This window comes from Pieris napi, chromosome 18 (genome assembly GCF_905475465.1).
Source record: "Pieris napi chromosome 18, ilPieNapi1.2, whole genome shotgun sequence".
Lineage (NCBI taxonomy): Eukaryota > Metazoa > Arthropoda > Insecta > Lepidoptera > Pieridae > Pieris > Pieris napi.
In genome coordinates, this window is record NC_062251.1 from 10,287,967 (window position 1) to 10,311,676 (window position 23,710).

The 23,710-nt window shown below is 41.4% G+C and overlaps 2 protein-coding genes across 2 annotated transcripts; one reads left to right on the forward strand and one right to left on the reverse strand.

Annotated features, from left to right (window-relative positions):
* Nucleotides 1-3,659: 3,659 nt before the first annotated feature.
* On the reverse strand, nt 3,660-5,428 carry LOC125058428 (hepatitis A virus cellular receptor 1-like). The gene is made up of 3 exons (XM_047662497.1): nt 4,837-5,428; nt 4,434-4,676; nt 3,660-4,287 (listed from the first exon to the last, which is right to left on the reverse strand). Exons 1-3 carry the CDS (start codon nt 5,403-5,405, stop codon nt 4,068-4,070), a joined length of 1,032 nt encoding a protein of 343 aa, XP_047518453.1. The 5' UTR covers nt 5,406-5,428; the 3' UTR covers nt 3,660-4,067.
* Nucleotides 5,429-22,666: 17,238 nt separating this feature from the next.
* Nucleotides 22,667-23,709, forward strand: LOC125058429 (the record flags this gene model as incomplete). The annotated part of the gene is made up of 1 exon (XM_047662498.1): nt 22,667-23,709. A coding segment is annotated over one exon (984 nt), but the record flags the coding sequence as incomplete, so codon positions are not given.
* Nucleotide 23,710: the final 1 nt, after the last annotated feature.

Below are 23,710 nucleotides of genomic sequence, written 5' to 3' on the forward strand. Positions count from 1 at the left end.
AAACTGAAAGTTAAAGATAACGAAGAATGAAGACTTTGTTGACAAAACTGTTTTCTAGGTATAATAACAATAGATAGTAAACTCCACTGAGGCCCACACATAGAGACTCTTTCGATGCTGCAGAGCTGAGCCTATGCAGTAAAGGAAATCCGACAGTTTACTGATAAGGAAACGGCTAAAATTGTGTATCATAGCTACTCTCACAGCGTATTCTACTGTGGGGTGCTGCTGCAGAGGTTCAATCCATATCTGTGCTGCAGAAGCGGGCTGTTCTGGGTATTTGTTGTGTTTCTCCGGGGGAGTCGGTGCGGAATAAGTTTAAAGAATTAAATATTATATAATATTATATATTATTAATTATCACACTATCTGGTCGATATATTCTTGAAGCCTTGTTGTATGTACAAAAAAAAATTAACGATTTTAAAACAAATGGTGACTTTCACCAGTATAATACGCGAAATACAACTAATTTGAGTGTACGACCAACCAGGATCAAGAAGATATACGACTCCTTATATGTAAATTTTATTTGTTTTTACAACAAACTCCCAAGCGAAATTTATTTATTTATTTATTTATTTTATTTATTTATTTATAACAACACTCCTGCCCTAACAGGCGAACCCAAATTGACAAGAGTGAACAAAAGCTTACAGACGAAACAAAAAAAGCAAAAACAAAATCAATCAGGAAAAACAAAATTACATAATAAAAAAAAAAATTAACTAACCACTAGGTATAGGCACTAACAAATAATAAAAGTTTTGCCAGTTCACTCAACGGAGAATGAAAAAGGTCCGTTAACCTATGCAGTTCATTAACTAAACCAATACACCGAATCATATGTGCCCTTTTCAGAAGGTTAGTCCTAGCCGTGGGCACATGGAGTAACGGTGGACGATGTCGCTTTCTGACGTACCCATCAGGTACATTAAAGCTAATGTACTGAAGTACTGCCGAATTACTGTCCTTGCCATGTAACAATTTTATGAAGTACATCACAAGCGCGAATTCTCGGCGTACTCTTAGCTCGTTGTAGCCCACAGAACCAAGAATAAATAATGTCGGATACATGAGTGGGTAAAAAGGGTACACACCGTACATCTTATGATAAATGTATCTCAAAAATTTGTTTTGTAAATTAGAGAATTATCCCTAAATAAATTCAAAGCCCTCGTTAAACGTAAATAATCAATAAATATTTTTATAAATTTAACGAATACTTTAATGATCCTAATCCTTAGGATTGATTTGCTCCAGTTCAAAAAAATTTGTATGACTCAAACCTTAGCGATTAAAAAGAGTAGCGGAAAGTTTCTTGCCATTTCTTCTTGCCCGCTCTACGCTCTTGAATTGCAAACTGGTAGTAAATGTAAATTTACAATTAGTTTATCTTTTTTTTTTGACGTTCGTAAGTATACTTGTTTACCTATATGAATAAAGATATCTTTAGTATGAGTTTGCCCTTCCAGAGCTTGGAAGAACTGGAAGCAATCAAACGGCAAAGTGATCTGAAGTCTGCGCCGGATCCCGAAGGCGTAAATCCGGAGGACTGGCGCAAAGTTCCTGATAAGATGAAGGCGGCTCTTTTCAACGTTTGGATGCGTCAGGGCGAAAATCCGGAACTCCTACGGCAGTGTCGGACGATTTTCGTGCCGAAAAAAGAGGTCCCTGCGGGACACGGAATGAAGTTGAGAGAGTGTCCCGAGGCGGTCCTGGACTTTTCCAAGGCATTCGACATAGTGTCACATGTGGCACAGGTCGATCTGCTGAGGCAAACGGGGCTGCCCGGGCCCTTCAGCGACTACATAGCTCGTCTATACCAATCGGCAACAACTCACCTTGCCCTCATCGCGGACATTTTTAATCCTATTGTTTTTACTTTAACCGTGTCGTTATCTGTAATCAGCACCATCAAGAAAGACTTCCGATTTCTTTGAGTTTTACCGCTTTTTACTTGTTATTATCATTAAAACCTTAAAACAATCATTTCTTAGATAAAAAAGTTAATTTTTCATTTTTAATCCGACATACAACCTCTATGACCGCCTTTCTTAGGAACATGGACCACTGTGCGTCGGGAGAAGACGTTGACATAGTGGACAGGTCAGCACTCGAAAGGATCGTGAAGAGCCTGACAAATGTCCGGGGCTAGACGGTATCACGGCGCGTATCGCAAAGGTCGTTTGGAATGTGGCCGCGTCGGAGATGATGTATATGTACAGCACGTGTGTCCGGGAAGGCGTGATTCCAGACATTTGGAAGATCGGAAGACTTGTCGTGATACCGAAGGGCAATGGGAGACCACTCACGGACCCGAAAGCGTACAGGCCCGTTACGATAGCCCGTCCGATTTTAAAGGACAAGCCGCGTGGCAAACCGCGCGGCGCGGTAAGTGCTAGAAAGATAAATAAGATCTAGGAGTTATTGTTACTGTTTTATCGTTTACATTGTTTCATTTTATCGTTAATTAATACAGTAAAATCTCTTTATTCGCGGGGTATACGTTCCATAAATATGCCGCGAATACAGAAACCGTGAATACAGAATGGTAATTTATATGGGTTTATAGGGGATACGTTCCTAGGTGCCAAAATAAAAAACACAAATATATAAGAAAATCAATTTTATTGATGTTATTGAACATTATGTAATCATTATCCTCAGGCTTAGAGTAAATGTCACATTTACAGTGCTAGTTGAAGCATCTTCTTCAATGGGCTGTGAATTTAACATTTCCTCCAAGTCAGTTTCAGTCAAATCTTCATCTTGCGATTCGAGCAATTCCTGAATGTCACTTGATTCTGTCTGTTCGATTTGCAATTTCGGCTATGTTTGCAGTCAAAGTTTGAACTTGCACGAATTTTTCGTCATTTTCCGCAGTCAGAGCAGGCCATAGTTTTTTCCAGCATGACTTCAATGTGTGTGGATTCAGTTCGTCCAATGATTCTTTTATGTTTACGATGCATTTTGCTATGTCAAATTTCTTCCAGCAACTTTCATATCAGGATTACACTCCATATTATCTATATGATATTGCGTTAAACACCTATTGGAATTTTGTATGAAATTTTAGATCCGCGAATAAAGAAATTTTTTGCCGCGAATAAAGAAATTGTGTTGCATTTTTTTAGTCCGCGAATAGTGAAAACGCGAATAAAGGAAGCGCGAATAGGGAGCTTTTACTGTAGTTAAATCCATACAAGAAACATTTCATTTGTTCTCACTTGGTGGCGTGATAGGTGACGTAGCATAAGCGCGGCCGTAGGTCGGAGCGAGATAGGGCGCATACTGCGATTTCACACCGATCTGGCGTGATCGGTGACGCGGCGCAGGTGCGTTAGAACGGGACAGAATACATACCTCGTTCCTTGTCTCTTAGGCGTGGTCAGTGACATGTGGGCGGTGCGTTCTGAAGCGGCACAGAACATATAGGCGTTTCGGTCTGACTCTGGTACAGTGGTAGGGTCAAAGGTAGAATCAAAGGTAGAGTTAGGTAGAGTCTTAAGTAGAGTCATCGGCAATATTACAACATAGTAGGGGCGTGCGAGTTATGGACAAAAGTGCCTTTGACGCCATTATGGCGTCAAAGGAGCGCGAGCTTGAGGATTTAGAGCGGCAGGGGCGAGAGCAGGGGTTTGCACCTCGTAGGTCCCTGATGCGGACCCCGCCACGCGATTTGTTTCCGCGGCTGCCGGAAAACGAGGGGGCGCGAAAGCGGAAACAAACGTCTCCGTTACAGCTGGAGGAGGCACCCCGTCGGAGGGTGTGCCAGGAGCGCGGCCGAGGTAAGTGCTAGAAGGATAAATAAATAAGATCTAGGAGTTATTGTTAAGATTTAGCGATTAGTTTTGTTTATTTTTAAACGTTTTTATCGCTTATAGGTTAAATTTGTACTAGAAACATTCCTTCCTTTGTTCTCACTCGGTGACGTAGTTAGGTGCTGCCGTATAGGTTAGAGCGGGATAGCGATCACATTGCGGTTTCACACCGATCGGTGACGCGGCGCAGGTGCGTTAGTACGGGACAGTAAACATACGTCGTTCCTTGTCTCTTAGGCGTGGTCAGCGACGTGTGGGCGGTGCGTGTTGGAACGGGACAAAACATATAGGCGTTTGGGTCTGACTCTGGTAGAGTGGTAGGGTCAAAGGTAGAGTCGCTGGTAGAGTCGTTGGTAGAGTCGTAGGTAGAGTCGTAGGTAGAGTCGTAGGTAGAGTCGACGGTAGAGTCGACGGTAGAGTCGACGGTAGAGTCGACGGTAGAGTCGACGGTAGAGTCATCCGTAATAGTACAACATAGAAGGGGCGAGTTATGGACAAAAGTGCCTTTGACGCCATTATGGCGCCAGTATGGCGTAAAGGAGCGCGAGCTTGACGAGTTAGAGCGGCAGGGGCGAGAGCAGGAGTTTGCACCTCGTAGGTCTAGGACTCTGGTAGAGTGGTAGGGTCAAGGGTAGAGTCGTTGGTAGAGTCGTTGGTAGAGTCGTAGGTAGAGTCGTAGGTAGAGTCGTAGGTAGAGTCGATGGTAGAGTCGATGGTAGAGTCGACGGTAGAGTCGACGGTAGAGTCGACGGTAGAGTCGACGGTATAGTCGTAGGTAGAGTCGACGGTAGAGTCGACGGTAGAGTCGACGGTAGAGTCGACGGTAGAGTCGACGGTAGAGTCATCCGTAATAGTACAACATAGAAGGGGCGAGTTATGGTCAAAAGTGCCTTTGACGCCATTATGGCGTCAAAGGAGCGCGAGCTTGACGAGTTAGAGCGGCAGGGGCGAGAGCAGGGGTTTGCTCCTCGTAGGTCTAGGACTCTGGTAGAGTGGTAGGGTCAAAGGTAGAGTCGTTGGTAGAGTCGTTGGTAGAGTCGTAGGTAGAGTCGTAGGTAGAGTCGTAGGTAGAGTCGACGGTAGAGTCGACGGTAGAGTCGACGGTATAGTCGTAGGTAGAGTCGACGGTAGAGTCGACGGTATAGTCGTAGGTAGAGTCGACGGTAGAGTCGACGGTAGAGTCATCCGTAATAGTACAACATAGAAGGGGCGAGTTATGGACAAAAGTGCCTTTGACGCCATTATGGCGTCAAAGGAGCGCGAGCTTGACGAGTTAGAGCGGCAGGGGCGAGAGCAGGGGTTTGCACCTCGTAGGTCCCTGATGCGGACCCCGCCACGCGATTTGTTTCCGCGGCTACCGGAAACCGAGGGGGCGCGAAAGAGCAAACAGACGTCTCCGGTAGAGCTGGAGGAGGCACCCCGTCGGAGGGTGTGCCAGGAGCGCAGCGGAGTTTCAGCCTCTCCACGCAGCGAGAAGGGAAAACCGGTTGGGGACTCGCCGGTAGCGTCAACGTCAACCGCGACGGGAATATCAGTGGGGGATTTCGTCGTGGAGGCTAACTCGGCTGGCGAAGCCATCATGGCGGCGACATCGGCGTCTACGTCAAAATTAAATAAGGCAGAAATTGCCCAAATCGGCACGCATGTGCAAAAACTAACGGGCATAACTAACGGGCATAATAGCTCTATTGTCGGCGCGGCTGGGCGAAGAGCGCTTATAAAACTGCGAGCTGCAGCACAGCGCGCTCGGCGGCGGACAGAGCGCGAAAGAGCCCCAGGCCGAGGCGGGGTCCCTTAATTTCGCGAAGGCCCTCAATACGGGGAGAGGCCCGGCACCCAAGCCAGCATCGGCGGGAACCGTGCTGGCTTTCTACCCGGCTGATGAAAAGTCGGAAAACCTGAAAACCGCGGAGCAAACTAAAGCAGCGCTCAAGCAGGCGCTGAACCCCCAGACCCTAGGAGTAGGTTTTGCGCAGGTGCGCAAAATAGGAAACGCGGGCGTTATTGTGCAGGCGGCAAGTAGGGGTGACACGGAAAAAATTAGGCGCGCGGTTCCTAACAATTTGCGGGTCCAGGTACCGAAACCGAGGGCCCCTCTCGTTGCGGTCGTGGCGGTCGACGGCGCCAGAGTTGACTCGGGCGCTTTCCTAAAAGCGTTGCGCACCCAGAACTTTGAGGGCCAAGCCGAATGGGGCAAGGAAGAGGTCGACGTGGCCTTTAAGAAGAGCGCCCGAGGAGGCGCGTGCACCACGGTGGTGCTGCGGTGCAGTCCAGCTTGGCGAGACAAGCTGGTCTCAAAAGAGCGCGTGTACATAGAGTGGGAGCGTCATATCGTGCGGGACTATGCGGACGCTACCTGCTGCGGCAAATGCCAGGGCTACGGGCATACGGCACGCTTCTGCAGGGCAACAAAAGACACCTGTGGGAACTGTGGTGAGGAGGGCCACACACACAAGGCGTGCACAAACACGTTCCGTAGGTGCGCTACGTGTAAGAAAGCTGGAAAACCCTCGGAAGACCACCGAACCGCTTCGGCCCTATGCCCGGCGAGACAAGCGGCGGAAAAGCGGTCCTTAGAAATAACCAATTATGGAATGTAGGTCCATAAGAAGTTCACGAGGAGACAAAATGGACATCTCGGTCGGACAAATAAACCTGCAAGGGTCGGTGACGGCTACCAAGGAGCTGCCGGCTCTCGCAAGGCATCTGAGCCTCAGCGTCTGTCTGGTGCAGGAACAATACCCGGCGGCTCTGCTGCCGGGGCTATACCAGCACGATGTGGCAGCAATGGCCGGAATCGTCGTGCTGAGGAACGATCTGGCAGTGCTCGTACTCCACAACTTGTGCACGTCTCATTGCTTTGTGGCACAGCTTGGAGGAAGGGAGAACGCCGTGTACGTGGTGTCGGCGTACTTCCAGTACCGCGACGAGATAGCCCCACACTTGGAGCACTTGGAGCGTGTGCTGGAGCCTCTTCGAGGGAAACCCGTAGTGATTGGCGTCGACACAAACACCCACTCACAGCTGTGGTACAGTCGCGAGGGCCAGTGTAGAGGAAGAGGCAGATTGGCAGAACAGCGTAGGACGGCTATGGAGAGCTTCGTGCTGTCGTGGGGTCTCCTGGTCCATAACGTCCAAGGCCAACCGGACACCTTTAGTTCACCGAATGGGAGCTCTAATATAGACGCCACCCTAGGAACGAGAGGAGTTCGAATCGACGGATGGACCGTGCACGCCGATCTCAGCACGAGTGACCACCGCCTGATCACGTTCGTGATCCATCTCGGCTCAAGTAATTCTTCGGGCCAACTGCATCGGGCGCGTAGCACAGAACAGGGCACGGAGCCGATAAGGTTTCGGGACCGTGGGGTGGATTGGGACCGTTTTCGCTCGAAACTTGCGCTGCGCGTGGGCAGGATCACGTATAACGCCCCTGCTTAGGCTCTTTGTTCGGCGTTTACTTCCGCTGTCGTGATTTCGGCGGGGAAGTGTTTGGGAGTGGTTGCGCCTAAACGGCTTGGGGGTTACGAATGGTGGTCGGGTGAACTGGACGGCCTCCGCAAGCAGCATAACAAATTACGTCGGGAGTGGCAACAGTCCCGGCGCGCGGGCGGACTGTGCGAAGAGAGCGCGCGACAACGCTTTCATCTTGCCCGCTCTAGGTACCGGAAAGCAATGCGGGATGCTGAAACCGAGCATTACAAAAGAATTTCCGACTCCGGAAATGAAGATCCCTGGGGAATGGCGTACCGGCTCGCTAGCGGGCGTGTGCGTCTACCCCCGGGAATGGTGAACGGGATGAAGCTATCGCAGGGACTCGCTACAAACATAGAGGAAGCGATGTCCGGAGTCCTGGCGGCCATGTACCCGGACGACGATGTGACGGTCGATTCACCGTGCCTCTCAAGGGTACGCCGTGCCGCCGCTTTGCGCCGTCGGGTTAAAGACGTTGACATAGTGGACAGGTCAGCACTCGAAAGGATCGTGAAGAGCCTGCCAAATAAAGGCCCGCTACGCTTCTGTCGGTACTGGGAAAGATCCTGGAGAGGCTGATCTGCGAGTGTACACCGGGCCTAAACGGCCGTATATCGCCCAATCAGCACGGATTCATGCACGGGAAGTCGACGGTGACTGCTCTGAGCAGAGTATTGGACATCTTGCGAGAGACGAAGCAGAAGTACGTCCAGGCCATCCTATTGAATATCTCGGGCGCGTTCGATAACGCATGGTGGCCCATGGTGCTGCTCAAGTTAAAGCAGGGTGGTTGTCCACGCAACTTATACAGACTGCTCTGTTCGTACTTCACAAACAGAAAAGTGGTGATGTTCGCGAACGATGTATCCGTCTGGAAGAGTTCCAACATGGGTTGCCCACAGGGCTCCGTATTGGGGCCGACACTGTGGAACATTCTAGTGAACGATTTGTTGCGGATAGCGGTACGCGGACGACGTCACGGTGCAAAGTGCGTCGGGAAGATGGCCAGGGTGTCTGTCTCCTCCTGGGGTATCAGATACCCTGCGCTACGGTTGCTATACTACGGGACATTTGTTGAAACCATTACGTACGCGGCGGCTGTGTGGTATGCAGATCTCTCGCGTTCGTGGTGGCGAGTCGGCTGTTGCGAACACAAAGGTCTGCGTTGGTGTTCTTGACACGGCGCGTTCAATGGCCGCCTGAGAGACCTTGGTCTCAAAGAGGTCGGGACGTGTCCGTGCGGGCTTGCGGAGGAGTACAGGGATCACGTCCTGTGGGAGTGCGGGCTGTACGATCGGGACAGGGAGGAGATGCTGGACCGCGTGGTGATGAGTGAGCCGGGACTGGTTAACTGCGTGGATCTCGTGGCCTCGGAGGCGAATCAGGGCGAATAGACGCGTTCAGTAGATTCGCACGCGCCTGGCATCGCGTAAGAAGTGAGATAGATGCCGAAGAGAAGGGATTGAGGCGAGCACTGCAGGAGCAAGACACGACGGGATGCGACGCTGATGTGGAAAGATCGACACCGACGACAAGCCGTTCTATTATGTTGTCCGCAGCCCCGCGGGGGGGAGAATGCGCCTCGCGCAGCTCTCTCTCGAGAGAGGGAGAATGCACATAGGAGCGTAAATATAGTAAGAAATAGCGTAAATTTGTAGGGAGTCAAGAGAGTGCGCCGGTGACGATGCACAGAGTGCGAATAGACTCACCGGCGCATCTCCCATTGATTAGAGCTTGTGTCTAAATATCCACGATTCATCCCTGACTTCTCTAAAACTGCTTAATTATTAACAAATTTATTGGTTTTAATTAACCTGAATTTAACTGAAAGTTTGAACAGTCAGTAACAACCTTTCGAAATTCTAAAAAGTAAGCTAATTACTTCTCCCGAATTAGATTTCACTCAACCTTTTATACTTACCTGCGACTATGCCATATCAGCTATTCTATCTCAAGCTTCCGTAGGTAAATATATACCGATAGCTTTTACTTCACACACATTAAATAAATAATAATGTAATTATAGCGTTACAGAAAAAGAGTGCATAGCTATAGTATTTGGCACCCAAACATTCCGGCCTTACATTTGTGGCCGTCGTTTTATCATAGTCACAAACCACAAGCCCCTTCATGGCTATTCAATTGCAAAGACCCTGGATCTAGACTTATACGACGGTGATTAAAATTAGAAGAATTTCATTAAATAATTCATAGAAAGGGAAAATTCATACAAAATCTGATGCACTGTCTATATTTCCAGTAAACCCTATAAGGTCAGCTGGGGCTATAGCGTCTAATCCAAAAAAAATTACACAAGTTGTCCTTAAAAAAGCCACAAGCAGTGGAGATGTCCAGAAAAGTCGCATGTGAAACTTTTATAGCAAACGAGTTCTTCGATATCCTTGAAGAGGGTTTGAATGAACTGGGTTTAAATGGAAGACCAGAAAAAGTTTGGAATCTGGACGAGTTAAGTTTTGGAAATGACCCTGATAAAACAAAATTTGTTGGCGCCCGTGGAATTGCCAGTACAAGAACTATCGCATCGTCTGGTAAACATAACGTCACGATGTTGTTCACTGCCAGCGTCGATGGTAATAAATTGCCACCAATAATTATCAATCGAGGCAAAAATACATGGGACCAAAAGGATTTCGGAACTAGGATACATGAATACATTATATGCTGCTATGACAAATGGCTGAATAGATTCTAAAGTATTTGAAAAGTACATGTTCAATCCTGTGCTGCCGAATTTAAGCGAAGATCCGTCAGCGTTGTTGATTTTTAACAATCATTCTAATCACATACAATTGAAAATTTTAGAAGAAGCACAAAAATATAATATTTCATAGCCAAAATTAAATTTAATGTACTGTGACCAGATAGGCCATCAAATGAGCCAATTTTTAAATAAGGAACAAAATCTTATAAACAGCTGTTACCCAAATGCTACTAATATTGTAAGAGAGTCTTCTAGTAAAACTGATAATCTAAGTATATTTATAGGCAATAGAGGGAATTTAAACAAAAAAGAGCTTATTACTGCTATGAAAAATTGTGCTCACTTAATACCAAAAATCTGATTATGTATTCCCTTATAGTAAAAACTTCACTCAGCATGAAAATAATGTGAGACATATTTTAAATCAGACAATGCATAGATACATTTACATTGTATAATAAAAACTTTACGCTAACATTAGTAGATTCGCTATCATATTTATTGTTTATAACAGCCAAGAATTTGGTTTGACATCTTGCTTCTATTGAGCAGGTTTCAGTTAGTAAGACCTTGGAAGATATTCCAAGAAATAGTATTTCTAATTTAAATTAGATACTAAGACAACATAGAGTCTCTCTGGCCTAGAATTAGTAAGTAAATTTAAGAACAATACTATCAATCTGGTTCACCAAAATATATATACAAGGCATGAAAAGTAAATTACTAGAAATTGAGTTGTTTTTTAGCAGTGAAAATGTTGACATATTGTGTATTACAGAACACTGGTTAAAGACATATGAACTTATGTTCCATTTTTGTAATCATCAGATTGGTAGTTCGTGCCTGTTCGTGCGTTCTGCAGAGGAAATGCAATACGCGGTGGCTCATTAATATTGCTTGATAAAAAATTAAATTTAAAGAAAGGAAGGACATAGTGAGCCTCTCTGTGGAACGCCTTATTGAAGTGTCTTGTGTGGAGCTGGAGCAATTTATCATTGTTAGTTTGTATAGCCCTCCTTCAGCTCAATATGATAGCTTAGAAAAAACAGTAGGTTTTGAAATTGCAAAAATCCAAGAAAACATTGTTCGTTAGTGGAGACTTTAATGTAAATTTGCTGGACAACTGTAGTTCAAGTAAACGTATGCTTAATCTGTTTAAATCATATAGTGTGGTGATTCTGTTTTGCAATTTTAAATCTAAAAATATGTAGTCTCAATTATTTTTACGATGAAATTTATTAATTTAGTTGCCAATATACATTTATGAAGTAAAGACGTGTTTCTCTAAACGATCCGCCGGCACGATACAAACTAGACCTTACGACCTCACCATAGTGTAATTAATAATTTCATGGTACCTACTAGGGCAGTCATGGGCAAAGTACGGCCCGCGACACGATTTTGATTAACCCCTAAAATTAATTGCACATAGGAAGTGATATTTTTTTTTGTGCAGCTATAATAGTTAACGGGAGCCTTAGGTATGGTATTATCGCATTTAACACTAACTGAGTTTGCATCGCGTGTTTTCTTTCCGTAGAAAATGTATGTATATCGGTAGTATGGCGATTTAGTGCGATGCGCGTGGCCTGTCCTGTAGATCGTTCGGTGTTGCTCGATATGAACGAAAATTCCAAGACTTCAAAGTTATCGAACAGGACCTGGAGATTTTTAGCATGCCATTTAATTTGGATTGTGAATCAGTTAAACCAGAACTGCAGCTCGAACTAATTGAGTTGCAATGTAACACTGAATTGAAACAACTATTTCTCAATGTTTCGAAGATTGAGTTCTACAAGGCCCTGTCAAAAACAACTTTTCCAAACCTGAAATCTCACGCTCAGAAGATAATTTCGATGTATTCCTCTTCTTACATCTGTGAACAGGTGTTTTCTACTATGAAGCTTCGCAAAAACAGTGTTAGAAACCGATTGACTGACCATAATTTAGCTTCACTACTGCGAATCAGCTCATCTCAGTTTCTACCAGATTATGATCAACTTTTAGAATCTCAGTCACAGTTTCATCTGTCTCATACGCCTTCATGCTCTTCTAAAGATTAATCATTTTTTGTGACTTGTTTGGAAGTTTTTACCATTTTAGTATATAAGTTGTGTATGATGAAAAATTAAACAATAAAAAGGTTTAGGCCTATAACTTGTATTTTTTCTTTTTGGCCCGCCTGTAAATTTTTAAATTTCATCTGGCCCTCCTTTTAAAAAGTTTGCCCATCACTGTACTAGGGTAACAGCCAGTACGGCAACATGTATTGACAAAATCTATAGTAATATATGTAGTTCCTCTCAACGCCTGTATTATCAACAAACTTACATCTGACCACTCTGGTCAATTGTTTGAATTTCAAATATTAAATGTAAAGATCCAAAAACGAAAATATGCACAATTCCTATAACAGATGATCGGTTAGACAGATTTAGGAAAAATTTTATATTTAAAATGCCATTTTTGCATTGTAACCAATGTCCTAATAATGTATATAATACATTTTTTTATTAATTTATTGATGAATTCAAAAATGTGTTCACTCCAGACTTTTTTGGTCTCGGAGAAACCTACCTTTACCAAAGAAAACGAATACTTTGTTTCTTATACATTAGAGTATAATGAATGAGAGGAATATACACCCCCATGACTGCTGGAGGGTCGTATAACAGGCTCGTCGGAGGCTCTTACAAATGACTCGAGCCCTAACGCGTTTTCCGCTGGGAAGCTTCCACTTCAAGCTGCGCCAACCCGCGGCCGGGTGTGGTGGGTTCAGTCAGGCTTGTCCCTGGATTTCCCTAGGATGCGTGGAACGTCTGACACCTTGACGTTAATCCAGGTGTTGACACTGGTCGAAATTCCCAGTGTTACCCCTAATGGAGCTGCAGACCTTCCATCTTTAGGCGAGCACTCAAGTCCGGTAGTTATCTAAGGATTGGGGTGTAACGAAAATTACCGGGCGTACCTGGGGTGTTGGATTAGCAGTCCGCGCCTGGGGGTTAATCAATATCGCTGGCACACATAATGAAGAAATTTATAACGTGAACCCCGACGTCTCACTGGGGTCGGGGTCGGCGATAAACCCACCGCGGGATGGTCGATCGGGCGAAGCCGCTTCCGGGCTGGCGACGCCTGGTTGCACCTGCCCCGTTTGTGGGAAGGTCTTTCGGACCAACATTAGGCGGGGATTACGCGTGCACAAGCGTGCCGCGCATCCCCTTGAGGCGAATGTGGAGGCCGCTCCAAATGCTGTGAAGCGCAGATGGCGGGAGGAGGAGATAGCTCTCATGGCAAGGTCCGAGGCAAGGCTGACTAGAGAGTTGGGTCGGTGTGGGAATGTTGAGCTGTTTAATGCCCTTCTAGAGCTTGGTAGAACACTGGAAGCAATCAAAGGGCAAAGGCGCAAAAATGAATACAAAGGATATGGTGCAAGCATATCTTCAGAACGCCCATAATATTGAATATCCAATCCCATCACCAGTAAGCGCAGACCAAATACTTAAAATAATACTAATAATATTAATACTTACACCCATATGGAGGTTGCCAGTATGCACGCAATGATTGAAAAAAAATCAAGTAATAAATGTTCCAGCCGAGTACATCACAATTTGCAAGAATGCAAGAATGCAAGAAAATCAAAACCGTATAAAGTTGAATACCTAAACTATTCTTACTTCAAGAACTTTAAAAACTTACAGTTTTACAACTCGATAAGACCAGGAAAAATGAAAGGAGATCCTAAGGTACATCAATTACTTACATTTAATAAAGTCAGTTACTACCAAAACGTGACACCTACAAATCAACCAGATGAAGAATGCTAAGATGAAATTCATCAATCAAAAGAGCATATCATCACTCCACTAATGTTCCGTCCTCTGGTAAAGGCTGGTCCTCGTTCCAACAAACGGAAAGGTAGAAAATTGGGTAAAAGCTCATGCTTTTGCAACGGACATTCCAGAAAAGGAAAGAATAGCTGAGGAACGTACTGCAGCATTAAATAGAAAAGGTAAGCATAAAAGAAAAGTTCTACAAGACTGTGGAAATAAAATGCTTCCATCAACAAGTAAAATCAGAAAGACACCATATAAGAAAAACAATAAAAACATAGTTCTAGCAGATGGAGACAGTGAAACCAGTGAAGTTGAAGATATAATTCTTGAAAGTGAAACGGACCTATAATCGGATGAGGAAGATTACCAAGGATATTAAATAATTAACGAAGATTTTCCTGATTTACAGCATAAACCAATGATTAACGAATACGTTAATCATTGGTTACAATCTAAAAAAACGGGCTGTTTATTACGTTGCGAACATTCTGGAAATAGAAACTGACGATGAATATCGTCGCAAATTTATTAGTGAACTGACCTAAAACGTAATAAGTCACTTGTGTACTGAACAAACGGGTAAGTAAACTTCTCAATCTTCAGTATAAGAGAGACTCTTTTTTATATTAGGTCTTTTTTTTTACCGAATTTGATTTTTACATATAGGACTCATTGTAATTAGGTCCCTTTAACACTTAAAACTAAGAATAGTGACAAGGACTAAACAGAATTGAGCCCCTCTTAAAATAAAACCAAGGACTTCAATACATTTTACATCAAAATGTGTCATTACTTCACTAATTTCTCGGAAAATAAATGAGCTATTTTATTAAATGAGTCCTTATAATTATATAATATGGGTGTTTTACGAAACAAACGTCTACGAAATCCCAACAATTGGAAACAAATTGTTGCAAAAACTTTGCGAAATACTGGGAAAGAATATGTTTCTAACACTAAATCTAAAAAAATTGTTCCTGCTCGTTCAATAAAAGATCCATGTACCAGCAAATGTAGAGTCAAATGTGTCGATAACATAAATAAGATCGATAGAAATCTATTATTTAAAAAATATTGGGCACTAGGAAACCTAGAATTACAGAGATCTTTTGTTAGAAATTTTATGATAGAAGTAAAACCAAAATATAAATACACAAATGCAGCTAGACCAAGACAGCCTAATAATGCATTTTATTTTACAGTTAATGATACTAAAATTAGAGTTTGCAAAACTTTTTTTTTAAACACGTTAGGTATATGTGACAGGCAAATAAAAACTGTTAAAAAGAAGACAGATGCGCAAGGTTTCATAGAGAAAGATAACCGAGGTAAAAACCAGAATAGAAAAAGGATAGAACCAGCAATCCTACAAGATATAAAGAACCACATTAATTGGATACCAAGGATTGAATCGCATTATTTATGGTCTTCAACTTCTCGCGAATATATAGGTGGAGAGAAAACAATAATGGATCTTTGGAGAGATTTTGATAAAGGTCAACGCGACGCAGGAAAAGCTACATGTGAATATTGGTTATATTATGACATTTTCACAAAAGAGTTTAATATTGGATTTTTCCAACCCAAGAAAGACAGATGCGACCTATGTTTTGAATATGAACTAAAAGAAAAATATGATCGTCATTTAAAAGAAAAAGATTTATCCCGAAAAGAGAAACATAATGATCGACTCAACATTGATGAAACCCATATTTGTGCAGTGTTCGACCTGCAAGCAGTAATGCAATGTCCTAGCGGTGATTCGTCTTCATTCTATTACAAAACAAAACTGAATTGCCTCAACTTTACAATCGTGGAATTACTAAAGAAAAGAGACAACAATTTGGAGGAAAATACAGAAAGTGTACACAAACGTGATATTCGAGCTTATGGAGACGTCTACAGTTTTTTCTGGGACGAAACTCAGGGGAAACGCGGAACTAGCGAGATCGGATCGTGTGTTCTTAATTATTTGGAGATTTTAAATGCAAGACATCAGGGTCAGGCCATTCACGTTACGTTTTATTCCGACAATTGCTGCGGACAAAACAAAAATAAATGTGTAGCTTGCTTATATTCCTACGCAGTATCACGTTTTGAGAACATCCAGTCTATAACCCAAAAGCACCTAATAAAGTATCATACCCAAAATGAAGGGGACAACGTCCACAGCCTCATTGAAAAGGAAATCCAACGGAATAAAAAGGCTGGACCCATATACGCACCTTCGCACGCACGTCACTTTAATAAAAAATTCGCGAAAAAACGGAAAACCGTTGATTGTTCAAGAATTAACGTATGATTTTTTTTTGGACTTAAAGATGTTTCAAGAGAAATGGGCTTATAACTTTAGTGAAAATGAAAATAAAGCCAATGTGACTTGGAATGATGTAAAAATTCTTAAATTTACTAAAGATGATACGTTTACGTTTTACTATAAGACATCTTATAGTCAAAATGAGTTCAACAAGGTAAACATGAGAAACAAAAGGAAGAAGATGCGTGATATAAGAGAAATTGCTATGACCAAAGCATACTCCCAAAGATTGGTGTTATCTGAGAGGAAAAAAACTGACTTACGTTCCTTGATTGAACATAATCTGATACCTCATTAGTATACTATTTTTTTTTGCTCATATTTCACAAAAGATATACTTAAGTTAATACAGAAATCAAATAATTGATATGTTTTCATTTAAAATTAATTAATTAAATCAGTTCAAAGTTGAAAGTTTGCAGATTCTAAACTTCATTTTTATTTTCCCAAAATAATGATTTTTTGAGATACGTCTGTACTATTCTAAAGGTGCGTTATGTATTGCTTTTGTTAAGTGGAGGTGTTGTTTTTATTGGTATGGTAACAATATCAATACAACTAGCGCCATTTATTTTCATTATGTAAATGATTCAGTTAATAAAAGTTAGTTTGCCGTCCACCATTGTTTCATTATTATATACTCGAGGAAGCTGAGAAATGTGGCATTACTTTATGTTGTCCTCCGTCAAATACCACGCACGAGTTACATCCCATGGATAAATCTATTTAAGTTTAAGTTTCTTTTGAGCACCACCAACCAAGAGTTGATGATATAGTCAGTCAGCAGCCCGAACAAACCAGTAAAATAAAAATTAAATTAATAGTGAAAATATTGCTGTCCTATCAGCTGATAAATGGGCGGAATAAGAGATTTTAACTGTAAATGTGGAAGGTTCAGATGGGTCAGGGACAGGTACTGAGAATTTGCCTCTGTCCTCTCATAAACATTCCGAATCCTGGTACTCCACAGAAGATAGACAATAAATCAACTACGTGTGAGATGCATTAATTTTTACAAACTCCCTAAGTTTAAAGTTGGAGCCACTGCTCCACCACGCAAGAAGTCTCTGAATTACAGGGCTCAACAATCAGGTACAATAGGCGCAGCCAAAGATGAGACTTGACGGATCACGTGGTTAGACCTGCGCAATAGATAGTTCTCAGACCATTTTGGCGGTAAGCGAGGCAAGCGGGGAGGGACGGGACAGTTGCGCGGTGAGACGAGAGCGTGCGGGGCGAGGTACGGCCGCCGCACCTTGCTCTCACGCCGCTGTGGTCCGAAGTACTGGTCAGTGCAAAAGTTGATAGTTGTTTTCCTTTGTTTCGTTTTTTTTTTTGTTATAGTTATTCGTTATTGTATTATTTGTTACAGTTATTTGTTTTCTTATTTTGTTGTCGTTTTTGTTGACTATGTCGCGAGGCAAAACTTCAAAAAGACAAAGTAGGAAGATGGTGTATGACGTTTACAAGTTTATGGCGAAAGAAGCGGAGGAAGGCGTCGGCAATTTGAAAGCGGTACAAAAACGTACCGCTGCTGCCACTCAGACATCACTTATCACGGTGAAGAGAATTGTGAAGGAAGCAAATAGCTCCAGATTGCTGTCCGTGTTTCGTACTCCGGGAAAAAAACGTCCGAGATCAAACCCCGTAACCGGCATGGATGATTTTGATAAAGGGGTGATCAAACGCTGTATTCACAATTTTCATGTAACAAATAAAGAACTCCCTACAATTAAAAAGATAAAAAATAAATTGCGTGATGACATCGGATATCAGGGATCCGCAACCAGTTTGCGCAAAATTATAAAAGATCTTGGGTTTCGGTGGAGGAAGACCGAAAATACTAGAAAAATTCTTATTGAAAAGACCGATATACGCCTCAAAAGAATTAAATATATAAAGGAACTCGGAAAATACCGTCAAGAAGGCTGCCCTATAAGGCTGCCAGTCCACCAGAGCGGAGCGAGGCAGCGGAGCCGAGAAACGGAGAAATATTAACCAATAGGATTGCACAAAATCTCCGCTCCTCTTAAGTGTTAATATATAATAGTTAAATAATGTCCGCAGCTGGCCAAATTATCTATATCTGTCTCACATCACTGACTATTATAGATTCTTTTCAAAATTCGAGTATCTTGCCATGGTACCTTCCCCTGATTATTAAAGTATGAACAATACATTTCACGAACTTGATAACCATCGTTACTAGAATGTTGTGTTTCTATAATATCACCAACTGATAATAATGATTAATAATAATAATAATAAATAATAAATAGCCTTTATTGCTGACACCCATACAATGTAGTAACAATAATTATTTAAGTTACATAAAAAACACTTAATTCTAACACATAAATAAAACTTAGTCTAATGCATCATATGACCCGTTTTTGGTAATCAGCGTGTCCTGTGACACGTAGGCCTCTTCCAGCTGTTTCCATTCTTTTCTGTTATTAGCTCTTCTTGTCCAAGTTGTGCCTCCTATTATCTTAATATCGTCTGCCCATCTCTTGGTCGGTCTTCCTCTTTTCCTTTTTCCATCTCGTGGTTGCCATTCTGTAATTATTTTTGTCCATTTCAACCTGCTATCTCTCGTCATGTGCCCAGTCCAGCGCCATTTCAACTGCCTTATTTTCTTTATAATATCTTCTACTTTGGTCGTTGATCTGATCTCTTCTGCTCTTTTTCGATGTCTCAGTGTTACACCCACCATGCTTCTTTCCATTCCTCTTTGGCATGTTCTCAACTTTAGAAGATGTTTCTGAGATAAAGCCCAAGTCTCGCAGCCGTATGTAACACATGGTAGGATACATAGATTGAACACCTTTTTCTTAGCTACTATTGGGAAGTCTTTACTTTTAAGTACTTCCTTGAGTGACCAAAATCTCTTCCAGGCGCTAGACACTCTTCTTTCTATCTCAAGATCCATTTGGTCATGAAATGATATTATTTGCCCTAAATATACGTAGTGATCAACATATTCGATAGTATCTCCTCCTATTTGTATCATAATAGTTTCTCTATTTGTCATTATTTTCGTTTTAGATTTGTTCATAGAAAGCCCAACTATCTTGCTTGCTTCTGTCAGCTGTTGCAGCATAGTTTGAAGCGTCTTTGCGTTATCTGAAATGATCACTAAATCGTCTGCGAATCTTAGGTGGTTCAGTTGTCTGCCGTTTATGTTTATGCCGACATTTTCCCATTCCAAATTTCTAAATAAACTCTCCAAAATGGCTGAGAAGAGTTTTGGGGACAAAGGATCGCCCTGTCTCACACCCCTGGCTATAGGAAATTCTTCACCCGTTGTCTCTAGTTTGATATAAGCCGTGCTACTTGTATATATATTTCTAATTATACGTATGTATTTTTTTGGTATACCTTGTTGTATTAAGGCTCTCCAGAGGGAATCGTGCTTTATAGAGTCGAATGCTTTACTGTAGTCTACAAAAGCGATGTATAGTGCTTTTCCGTATTCTTTGCACTTTTGTATTAGCTGTTTTATAACATGTATATGATCTACAGTTGAGAATCCGGATCTGAATCCAGCTTGTTCCATGGGTTGTTGTTCGTCCATTGCCTTCGTTACTCTTCGCAGGATCATTTTGGAGAAAACTTTATACATGTTGGACATAAGGCTTATAGGTCTATAGTTTTCTATGATGTTCCTGTCACCCTTTTTGTGGAGCAGTGTAATTATGTTCTTCGTCCATTGGGAAGGTATGTATTCCGTTTTTAGTATGGTGTTGAATAGTTCAGTAAGTTTTCTTAGGTTCCCTGGTGCTGCTGATGATACTTTGATCATCTCATTGGTTATGTGATCCGGTCCAGGCGCTTTTCCATTTTTTAGGCTTTTGATAGCATGCTCCGTTTCTGAAAGGAGAAATTTAGGTACCTCTTCTTCGTCTTGTTCAAGATTTACTGAATTCTGTAAAGTATTATCAGTCTCTAGTGAGTAGAGGTTTCTATAGAAGTCTGTTGCAGTTTTCAATATATCTTTTCTTTTCGTCTGTTGTTTGCCTACGTAGTTCTTAATGTTCGGTATCCATTGTTTTGTTTCTACGAGTTCTTTTAGAGCTTTTTTAACTCCTCCTGTCTTGGTTATGTGGTAATTAAGTGCTTCTATTCTTCTTTTGTTCCTTTCTTTCTTAATATTGTTACTAATTTTCTTACTTACTTCTGATATCAATTTTAGATTTTGCTTGTTTTTTTCAAGTTTTAAGAGCTGTTTTCTTTCTTCCATTAGCTTTTGAGTTTCTTTTCCAATTTGTTTCTTGTTCGTTTTTGGGGGATTGCGACTTAGAGTTCCAAGTATTTCATTTACTTCATTGATATATTTTCCTTCTATCTGGTTTTTGACTTCATTGTCAGGGATTTGTTTTACTATCATTAGCTTTGTTTTTGTGTTGTATTTATTTCTACTTTTCTTTGGTTCAATACATTTTATGGTGGCTCTTACTAATCGATGATTGGTGTTGAAGTTGAGTTGATTTAATACACTAACGTCCTGGAAGGGTTTCCTATTGTTGGTTCCGATGTAGTCGATTTCATTTTTGTGGCGTCCGTCCGGTGATATCCATGTCCACTTCTTCGCCGTAGCTTTTTTGAAGAAACTGTTCATGAATGCTAAATTATTTTCGAGAGCGAGATTGAGCATTCGTTCTCCATTTTTGCTCCTTGGGCCGAAGCCGAAGTCGCCTATGATGTTCTCTTCACCAGGACGTCTGCGTCCTATTCTACCATTGAAATCGCCCATAACTATGATGTTTTTGGAAGTATTTTGTAAAACTGTAGTCAATTGGTTGTAAAACTTATCTTTGGTATGTTCTTCATGATTTTCAGTAGGTGCATAAATTTGTATAATTGACCATTTGTCCTTGAAACCTGGAAAATTTATATTAAGAATGGCTATTCTATCTGATATGCCCTTGAATTCTTCTATATTTGGCTGTAAGTATTTTTTAACCATAAAGCCTACTCCATAGGATCCTTTTGTTTCGCCTTTATAATAGAAGATATACTCTTTATGATCTTCAATGCTTTCGCCTATTCTTCTTATTTCGCTTAATCCTAATATGTCCCAGTTTATCTTTAAAAGAGCTAACTCTAGCTCGGTAAGTTTTTCGTGTGTTCTCAATGATAGACAGTTCAGAGTGGCGATATAAAGTATCTTATTTTCGATTCGGCTTGGAGTGATGGAACTTGTAATGTTTTTGTGAATCTTCTCATCTCGTTTCTGAGCTGGAAGGGAGTGGTCGACAGCCCCCACGGTGACCAGCCGGCTTGGGGTGGTTAGTGCGTTTTGTCTTTTGTTGTTGTGTTTGAAAGAATTATGTTGGTTCGAGCGGTCAGGGGCGCATGCTAGTTTTTTTGCTGTTTCGGCGTTGAATTCGAGCCATGCGCTTCGTAGTAATCAAGTAAGTTTATTTTTTTGCTTGTTGATTGGGGTTGATATTGTTTCGGCGATTCGGAGAAGTTTCTTTTTCTTTTTTCAGATTTCTCACGCGTATTCTCGTATATAACGAGCTTATCTTTTATAATGTGGCAAGTTTTCCCTTTAGCACGTTCAGCTTTTAGTTCGGTTTGTAATAGTTTTCTTTTTTCTAATACTTCTTTGGAAAAATCTTCTTTTACATACATGTTAGATGGGAATTTGTTTCCATTTTTCAGTACCAATAATAATGATTGCTCCATGTTATTTTCAATATTGTTTATATAATTAGGTTGTCTTTGAATTAAATAATTGTGCAAAACACATGTTGCTTTTATTACCTTGTCAACTGTTTCTATTTTGCATTCAAAATCTTTATGATACACGTACCACTTTCTCGTCAATACACCGAAAGTTGCCTCAACAATACGACGTGCTCTTGATAATCGGTAATTAAAAATTTTTTTTTCTGCGTTAAGTCCATCACGTGGGTAAGGCCTCATAAAATTTTCCATTAATGGAAAAGCTTCGTCTCCTATAAATACGAACGGCATTTTTGCTCCACCTTGATAAAATGGTACCGGCTGAGGTAAATTCAATCTCTTTTCTTTTAGACTCTTTCCGAAAATGCTGTTATCAAAAATTCCTGCATCAGAAAATCTTCCCATAGATCCCACATCAGCCATTATGATTTTCCTTTTGGCATCAGCTAAACACATCAATACTACAGAAAATCTCTTTTTGTAGTTGAAAAACGAGGACCCGGTTTTCGAGGGAGCCTTGATATATACGTGCTTGCCATCAAGAGCACCTATACAATTTTTAAATTGCCATAGTTCATCAAAATCTTTTGCGATTTCTTTCCAGTCGTTTTCTGTTGGTTGTGACATGACAAGAGGTTGCAATATATTCCATAAAGCATCACAAACCTCCTCAACAATTCTTGATACACTTTTCAATCCAATTCTAAAATTCTCTCCCATCGTTGTAAATGACTGGCCGGTTGCTAAATACCTAAAAAAAAACGTATTTAATTGTACTTCGCGTAAGTGATGTAATATTTTTGTCATAAATAGACCATGTAATACATTTTTGTGTTTGTTGATTGTTTCAGTTACAACTGCCAAGTCGCGATGGAAACAACTGAGAGATAACCATCGGGATGCCTTAAAAAGACAAAATGCAACAAGGAGTGGACAGGCTAGAAAACAACGAAAAGAATGGAAATATCAAAAAGCCATGTCATTTTTATTGCCTTACATGAGTAACAGAGACCGGTCAACAAATTTTACGCCCCTGGACCACTCAGTAAGCGAAACTTCAAATCCGCCAAATACCATTGAAGAGAGTTCACGGGAATCATGCAATTTTTTGCCATCAAATTCAAATAATCTTCCTTCTGCCGATGATCCTAAGAATCCAACTGCTTCGGAATCTCTTCCATCAACATCCAAAAAAAGAAAGAACGATGAAATTCTAGATTATTTAAAAAAAAATCAAGAACGCCGCGAAGTGTTGGAACGAGAACGGATAGAACTTAAAAACATGATGTCAGCCAGTGATAAATACGATGAAATAGACTTATTTTTTTTAAATTTGGCTGCATCGACAAAAAAGCTGCCGTATTATTTTCAACTTCAAATTAAAAAAACCTGCTTTAATGCGGTAATGTCAGCTGAAGAAAGTAATCTTCAACATAGTTGGTATTCTCCGAATAATTATGGTTATTCTACAGGCTCAACACCTACATCAGATAACATCAACACTAGTATCGATACTCCTAGTGCTTCAGATAATATCAACACTAGTATCAATATTCCTAGTGCTTCAGATAATATCAACACTAGTCTTAATATTCCTAGTGCTTCAGATAATACCAACACTAGTGTCAATATTCCTAGTGCTTCAGATAATATTAACACTAGTATCATTAATCCTAGCGCTTTACAAATTCCAACAACCCAGGATATTGAAACATCTGCAGCAGAGCCAACAGAACCCAATGAAAATGCGGTCAATTTTGAGACAGATTACGATTTTTAAATTAATATAACATGGCTTCTATAACTGTATGCAAAAATAAAAGTTACTTTGATTTAAAAT